The 8728-nt window shown below is 38.7% G+C and overlaps 1 protein-coding gene across 1 annotated transcript in view; it reads left to right on the top strand.

Moving 5' to 3' along the window:
* The window catches only part of CMYA5 (cardiomyopathy associated 5), a 99371-nt gene that overhangs the window by 67604 nt on the left and 23039 nt on the right, over nucleotides 1–8728 (top strand). The window contains exons 7-9 of the mRNA XM_010834587.1: nucleotides 3795–3944; nucleotides 6483–6629; nucleotides 7957–8104. Coding sequence (XP_010832889.1) covers nucleotides 3795–3944; nucleotides 6483–6629; nucleotides 7957–8104 — 445 coding nt within the window. The remainder of the gene's footprint in view (nucleotides 1–3794; nucleotides 3945–6482; nucleotides 6630–7956; nucleotides 8105–8728) is intronic.

The raw sequence follows: 8728 nt of genomic DNA, 5'->3' as shown, positions 1-8728 counted from the left end.
CCCCCCCCCCAGCCCCCAACACTATATAAAATGAAAAATTCAGTTATTTGTCCTAATGGATTTTCTTTAGGTATGTCTCAGAACAAAGGGGTATTTTCTTATCATGTCTTTAAGAAGCATTTGAATGGAGCCAAGATTGCAAACCAAGAAATTCTGGTCAACAGAGTAGCTCTTTTATTTTTAAGGGATTCTTTTTTTTTTTTTAATTTATTTATTTTAATTGGAGGCTAATTACTTTACAGTATTGTAGTGGTTTTTGCCATACAGTGACATGAATCAGCCATGGATGTACATGTGTTCTGCATCCCGAACCCCGCTCCCACCTCCCTCCCCATCCCATCCCCGAGGGTCATCCCAGTGCACCGGCCCTGAGCACCCTGTCTCAAGGACATTCTTTTGAATCTGCTGGGCAGTGAGAGGGCATTTGTATATTGCAGAGGTCACAAAGTGTCAGTGGTACATTCACAAACAGTACGTGTGGCCGTCCCAGTAGTTCCAAGCTGCTGGGGGGCACTGGTCTCTGAGATACGAACGCCGCACATTGCGCCTCTGCTTCAGAGAGTACAGTGAGAAACAGAGCGGCCCTGACGGCTCTTCCCTGCTTACGTGATGCTGGGCCAGGTGGACACTGTTTCTGGTCGGACTGTCCCTCTAATCTCACAACTCTAGGAGACAAGTTTTATTGTTATTCCCATCTGACAGGTAAGGAGATAGACGGAACAGAGAATTGTTTCGCTTATTGCTCTAGATACACAGCTGTTGGGGATGTGTGTGGCGGGGGTGTTTGGCTTTCAGAGTCTCTGCGCTTGATCCACTGGTCTGCACCAAAGAGGCTGAGTGTATTGCTGTGAAAGGGGGGATAACCATAGATTCGTGACACCCCAAGGCTTCTTGACTCTGCTAAGAACTTTAAAAAAAATCATGTAAAATGAAATTGTCCATTTTAACCCTGCTGAAGCCACCATTGTACAACCATTACCACTAATCCAGCTCCAGAATTCTTTTCATTTTGCAAAACTGAAACTGTGTATCTGTTAAATAACAGTTCCTCATTCCTCCCACCCACACCCCCAGCCTCTGGCAACCATCATCTACTTCCTGTCTCTATGGATTTAACTACTCTAAGTACCTCATATAAATGGAATTCTGCAGGACCTGTCTCTTTTGTGACTGGCTTATTTCACTGAGCATCATGTCCTCTGATTTTACCCCTGTTGTACCATGTGTCAAAATGTCCTACCTTATTAAAGCTGGATAAATCCCATTGTATGTCGACACTGCATTTTGCTTATCCATTCACTTGTTGATACCCTTCTGAGTTCCTTTCACCTTTGGGCTACTGCAGATAATGCTGTTCTCCTGGGGACTTTCTTGAAAGCTCAGTTGCGTGGGACTCTGTATCCACTACAAGTACTGAAATGCAGGCTGATCTAATGCTTAGCTCATTGAGCATGACAGCTCTTTATGGGCGTGCTCTGTCAGGCAGAGGGAATCCATGGGGGTGATGCCTTTGCCCAGTTCCTTAGCCTATGACTGGAAGCCTTAAAATCATTTTGCATTTTTGGCATCACTCTTACTCAAGTTTCTTGCTCTAGAAGTGTAAATAGTGTTGATAATGTATAAAGTCTGAGCCTCTGATGTTCTAGTGCCGCATAGGAATTGTAAATTGAGCCACTGTTCGTAGTATTACATACATGGAATATTCATACTCCCTTTTAAATTTTAGAATAGTTTAAACAATAAAAGTGGTTCTTGTTTTGAAATAATATGTTTTAGTTTCATTGTTTTTAAAGGAGTAGGTTAGGTACAAAATTATTTCTAGCCCACATGCATTGCCTAATTCCCTACGACTGCCTATTCCTTAAAATTTTTTGATTGAGAGGGGGGCTCAATTATCAATTTAAAGTTTCCTAAGCTACCTGATATAGAGATTTCTGAAAAGATGTTACCATTTTAAAAAGCAGGTAAAGCTCAATGTATAATTCATAGAGGAAAAGGGAGCATTTTCATTGTTTGTTCTTTAAAAAGTTCTCTAGCACTACTTCAAAGATGATAGACAATAGTCAATCTGCTTGGCTCTTCCATAAACCAGGGCAACATGAAAATTTACTGAACTACATTTATCTGGTGGACCCCTTTAGAATGTGACACTGATTTTCTGCTGGGAAGACAAACAGAAAAGTCAAGGATAGTGTAAGAGCCTCTGAAGCACTATCAGCCCTTGGGGAGGGGCTCTGACAGGTGGGCTTCCTGCCTTCTCATGCAGCCTCCCGGCATGTCTTACGTCTGTGGTCCCTCTGTGTTTACCAGATGAAGGGTGTCTACTTCAGCTCCATCATCAGGGGCTTCCTGCCCTCTCCCCTCCATTTTCTGTGCTCCTGCAAAGGCCGTGTTTCTTTCTGAATGTTAACACTGGTTATGTGTCAAGTACTTTGCTAAGCACTTGATATGCATTATCTTGCTTTTTACAACAATCCTGGGAGGAAATAGTATTATTGTTGTTTTCCTGTTTTAAAGATGGAGGAACTGAAGCTGAAGTATCAAAGTTTACAAGTAGGGGATCTGGCGTTTAACCTTAGGCCAGCCTCTGCCCTCCGAAGCTCATGAACTTGCCCATTCTCTTATCTTCCTTCTCATATTTCATAACTATGTATTTCCTCAGCTATTTATCTCTGTATTGAATCTCTTCAGTGTGTCTCTTTTTGTTCCATTCTCTAAATTTAGAACCATTTATTTCTTTTAATTTCCACTTTCCTATTGAACTAACCTTTGTTTTCTTTCCCTTCATTGTTGACTTTTAATAAAGTAATCACATAAAATTTAGCCTATATTATTCAGCAAGCTCATCTCTCAGGATTGTTGACTGGAAAATAATAACCACAAAAATAAATTTTAAAACAGTTCATCTGTTCCACTATGGGAATAACCTTTTCCTCTAATTTGTAAACTATACTCAATGCTTTTGTATGTTAAAAATTTTGGAGAAGAATTTCATAGGAGCTTAATTTATGGCATTGTATATACATAAATGTTCAATATGCATAATTATAAACTTTTTAAATCTCTAGTAAAATACTCAAGAATGTTGTTGCCTTTAAAATGCAGAACAATGGATTTATACTAGATATCTAAACCTGATATTCAAATCAGTTAATAGGGTGCTTTTCCCTCATGTAATTTTTACATTTTTTAAGAATTAAAAAAAATTGTAGGTATAGTCATGTTGGATATGGGAAAATGGGATAGTAGTTTCAGAAAGTGTATTTTGATGTTTTATTCATGCAAATCTTTTGCAGCCTTGATGATAAAGCAACTATAGCTAAAAAGGGTTTCATCGATCTCTATTTGAATATAGATTCTGTATTGACATAGAAGGATATGATATTGGTTACTAGCAATGCAAACTCAAGGTTTTGTTTTGAAGGAAAACCAAATCATTTGGTACATCCTCTAACTAGTATAAGTTTATTACTCTCAAAGTATAGGACTGCAGAAGAATATTATCAAGTGATCCCATTGGGAGATCCATTTTTTTTTTCCTATGTGTATCATAGTATGTATGCGTGCAGAGAAGACATTTTGGAGAGAGTTACACACAACTATAATAACAGTGGTTGCTTCTAAGGGAAATCCTTGGGGTTGGGGGGCTGTTGAGAACAAGATAGGCCTCGCATTTTTCCTCCATGTACTTCTATATTGTTTGTATTATTATCAATAAGCACAGGTGACTTTTGCAAAAAGAAAAGAAATCAATAAAACAGCATTAGTTATAATAAATCTTGCTTATATTCCAGTTCCACAGCCTCCTAGATTAGAACCTCAGGAACCCAATTCTGCCACTAGTACAACAATTGCAGTTTACTGGAGCATGAACAAAGAAGATGTCATCGACTCATTCCAGGTTTACTGCATGGAGGAGCCACAAGATGACCAAGAAGTAAACGGTAGGATTGCTAACACATATTCAGATGCATATGTACATTTCTACATCTTAATTGTAGTATTTAAACATATACCTATTATGACTCTTTCCACAAAGCATTTGTAGCCACTTATAAAAGCAACAATGAACCAGCAATTATATAATGAAATGACATATAAGCAAAATTTGGAAATCAGGACCAAAGAAAACTAGAATGAATAAATATTATCCTAATGATGAATACTTTACCATGAATAAAGGTCATGAATGAATACTTTTCAACATGAATATTTTAACTGAAATTCAAATTTGGCTTTGAGTTCTCAGGTTAACAAGAGCAATTGAGTGATTCTCATTTTCAGGCATGAGGTAACATACCAAAGTGTTGAAAACAAAGTTTCAATCAGAACTGAAGTCTAAAACACAAGCATAAAGTGTCCCACTTTGTAGAGGAGAAATGAGCTGTATATAGGACACTGTCCTCCACAGTAATTTTAGTGCAAACGCAGCGTTGACGTTTTCATGGCTGGCGTTTTCATGGCGTTTTCACGGTTGGCGTTGTCTCAGATCCCCCTTTGATAAAAGCTGCAAACAAACTATGAAGGTAAATTCAGAGTTCACACTTCTCAAGGCATGAGAAGACTGTATGGTGTAGTCTTCTGGTGTCCCAAATTAACGTGAAGATAGAGGTAAAAGTGCTTGGGAGGGTGAATGGATCGCATGTCTTACAGTTGAGCCTTTTGTAAACATCTCTCTGTTCAGTAAGACCTCTAGTAAGTCCTGGCAGTCAGGCAGTTTGATGGATCAGAGTTGGGAGTGCTGACATTCTGTGTTGCCTGTTGAAGGTAGACCCATATTTTTGGAAATTAGATGAGCATGTGACAAGATTGACATGGAATAGGAACCAATTTGTAATAAGAAATGAATTATAACTTATTTCACTGTTAATCAGTATTTAAGTCTTTTGGGATGTCATGTGATACTTAAATTAGAAAAAGTAAGAAAGCAACCACAGGCATATTGTAAACTTGGCTAAATTTGTCTGTAAGAACTCATATCTTATTGGGAACCTGTTACCATACACCTGTCACAGCACTACAAGAAAACTGCTCTTATTCGCATTTGCAATTGGGAAAATGGATGTGAGATTAAATAATTTGCCCAAGACCACAAAAATTACTTGGGACCAGGACAGGTTTTAAATAAAGATCTTTCAGACTTCAAAGCTTATGTTTTTATTTGCTTGACTCTGTGTTTGTTTTGTTACACCACACTTCACCTCCCTGTATATCCAGTTATATCAAAGAACCTCATGGTTCTCCAAGACTCCTCTTAACAACTATTTATTTCCTGGAGCACTTTATAAAAGCGCTCCACCTGCCTACCTTCCCCTGCCATGCCCCAAACACATACCTGTCTTGTGTCTCATTCCTTTGATGCCTTGAACTCTGCTGATGCCAGTTCAATAATCTGGTGGTCTAGACTGTGGTACTGTGCTGTGTGGAATAGGTCCCCAGTAACATATATTATGTGCTTTGTTAAAAGGAGTACCAGGCTAAATGACTTAGTCTAAAAGGAGAATTCTCTTGAGAACTGCAGTCCCGGGTTCTAGGCTAGGGGGAAATGTTTTTCAGTGTGTATGTCTTTATGATGTTATTTAAGCCAAAATTTCATCCAGAAAGTATATCTCACTGGTAAAAGAGATGCAGTTGAAGAAACCTGCTGAGTTGAAGATTTCCTAAATTTACTTTAAAAGGGAATAATCTGGGTTTCTTAACTGCAGGGGTTTTGAAGATATGACATCCTAGAGTAATATCAGAGGATACTTGGAATTACCAGGGGCTAATTTAGAAAAGAAATTGTTCTTTTAAAAGGAAAGAAATTTCAGTAAGAATAATCAGATTGGCCCAAGGAGCAGGTGTTCAGAGTGTTACTGAGTAATATTTACTACTAAAATACTTAAAGTAAAATAAGTAATTTTAGGAAATGTCTTGATTGAACAAAGTTATTTCTTAGAACAGTTTATGTTCTATCAACGATGTTTAAGTATTTCTATCAATTATGGAAATCTCTAGTTGAAAGAATTCTGGAATTCATGATAAGGAATCAAGATTTGAAACTTTGAAAATCATACTGAATAGTTTGCTAATGTATAAAGATGCTTTTTAACATTGTACATTTAGGAAACATGGGATTGTCCTTATTTTATTACATACTCTTTTAAAATATTGCCATTGCTTAAGACTTTTCTTGAGAGTGTATTACTGAGATTAACATAAATTCCATGCAATTTTAGTATTTGCTATTAAAACAAGTTACTTTAATTGTGGTATATGAATCTGACTAATGTGCTATTACAAGTAATACTATGTCATTCTACTTATCTTTTGGAATGTTATTGCTTGAATGTTCTTAAATGTTATCTACCACATAGTGATATCTGTAAGTTTATCAGTTTGTATTTCCCACTGAAAAATGTGTAGTTGAATTTTTCCAAAAGCTATAGCTTTCAATTAACTTAGGAAGATACCTCAGAGTTTATGAATGTGTTTTATGCTAGATTTGGTAGAAGAATACAGAGTGACCGTGAAAGAAAGCTACTGTGTTTTTGAAGATTTAGAACCTGACCGATGCTATCAAGTGTGGGTAATGGCTGTGAATTTCACAGGATGTAGCCTGCCAAGCGAAAGGGCAATCTTCAGAACAGGTAAGGAGATGGTAGGGGCTTCCCAGGTGGCTCAGTGGTAAAGAATCTGCCTGCCAATGCAGGAGACATGGGTTCGAACCTTGGGTTGGGAAGATCCCCTGGAGAAGGAAATGGCAATCCACTCCCGTATTCTTGCCTGGAGAATTCCATGGACAAAGGAGACTGGCGGACTATAGTCCAAGGGGGTCACAAAGAGGCGGACATGACTCACCAACTAAACAACAATAAGCAATGACAACAAAAAGGAGATGTTAAGGGGATGTTAAGAGGCAATACTCAGTTCTTTACAGACTATTAAGATCAACCAATAAGTGTTTGTTAAGCACCTGTTGCATGCTGGGTATTGTGCGGTGCTGCATTTGCAACAGTGAATAAGACTGGGCTCCTCTTCTCAAGAAGCTCATACTCAAGTGGGGGAGATACAAAACAAAAAATCATAGAAAATGTGTGGTAAGGGCCGTGATCCAGAACACTCTAGAAGGATATCCAAGACTGGCTGGGGCAGGGACAGGATCAGGAATGGCTTCCTAGAACTTATGCCTGAATGGAATCATTAAAAGACCAGTAGGAAGTAATATGTTAAAGGAGTGTATTCCATCTGAAGAAGACATATGAGCACAGGTGTCAAGGTAAGAAAGAGTAGGGAGTGTGCAGGTTGCAAAAAGAATTTTGGTATTATTTCTTTGACTTAAAAACAAGGGGAAGAGGACTTGAGCTAAGAAAGGCTAGTACATAGAGTTCACCTTGCTAAGGTAAGAAGCTCAGGCTTTCTCATATGGGTGCTAGGAGCCCCCAAAAGACTTTCAGTAATGGTATTCAGCTGGAAATGCATTCTCGTGACGGAATCTTTTCACAGGTGCTTAAGCACGTGTGTCATAAGCCAAGTTTGCATTGTATTTAAGATAATTGTAACTGCCTTAGGGAGAGAAATGACTTACTCCCTCTGTTTTATCCTTTCTTCTTGCCTTTTAAAACAACTTATTGAGTACCTATTGACGGCAAGATCATGGCAGCTAACTTGTGTGTAAAGGAAGGGGCAAAAATCTTCATATTCATTTGCTTGTATATGTATGAAGAAACCACGGTAGGATTTATGGAAGAATTTATAGAAAGCTACTATTAGAAGCTGTTTGGGGGTGGGTGAAAACTGGGCGGTTTGAAAGCAAAGATGAGAGGGAGACCTTTCACTGTGTATATTTTTATACCTTTTGGGTTTTCAACTCAGGACATATTAAAAAAAAAAAATTAAAACCATTCCCAAGCCCAGCGACCAGGGAAGCAGAACTGCCACAGACAGCTCCACAACTGCCCTGTTCTGTCCCCGCAGCCCCCTCCACGCCTGTGATCCGGGCTGAGGACTGTACTGTGTGTTGGAACACAGCCACCATCCGATGGCGGCCCGCCAGCCCGGAGGCCACCGAGACCTACACTTTGGAGTACTGCAGACAGCACGCTCCCGAGGGCGAGGGCCTCAGGTAAGGATCGCTCTGCGTGGGAAGAGCCTGGGGTGTCAGAAACCCAGCGCAGGGCTCTCGACCAGCCTCTAAGGTTATGCTCACAGAGGGAGAAACGCTTCCTAAAACCCTGCTGTGCTAGTGAAGCTGTTGACTTGATTTGCAAGTCTATCACTATTCATCAATGAACTCTAAGTTTGTAATAAAGCACGTGCTACAGTGCAGAATGGTGGCTCCCTTGTAAGAAAAATGTATGTGAATTTTAATAAGATAGAACATTCTTTGAGGTATATTTAACTTGAATCATTAGACAGGATATTGCATATGTTCTGTGCTTTTTTAGTAGTCATACAGAATAGGTACCACCTAACTCAGGAAACTAATAGTGAGCACGTATATAATGTAAATTTGAATGTCTCCATAATATATTGGTAATAAAAAGGAGCTAATTACATTTATATTATCACAGACATACTTGCCTCTTTTAGAGCATGAAAAATCTAGAGATTTTCCAGGAAAAAAGAAATGTAAAGCTCTCTCAATAAAAACTATGAAGCTAAAATTTATTAATAAAAGGCTGTATATCCAGTGGGTCTTTGTTAAATGTTAATTTATTTACTGAGGTGGTGTTTTGTTAACCTCCAA

This window comes from Bison bison, unplaced genomic scaffold, assembly GCF_000754665.1.
Source record: "Bison bison bison isolate TAMUID 2011002044 unplaced genomic scaffold, Bison_UMD1.0 scf7180017864034, whole genome shotgun sequence".
Taxonomy (NCBI): domain Eukaryota; kingdom Metazoa; phylum Chordata; class Mammalia; order Artiodactyla; family Bovidae; genus Bison; species Bison bison.
Note: the sequence above shows the minus strand (reverse complement) of the source record. Positions and strands in the feature narration are given on the sequence as shown.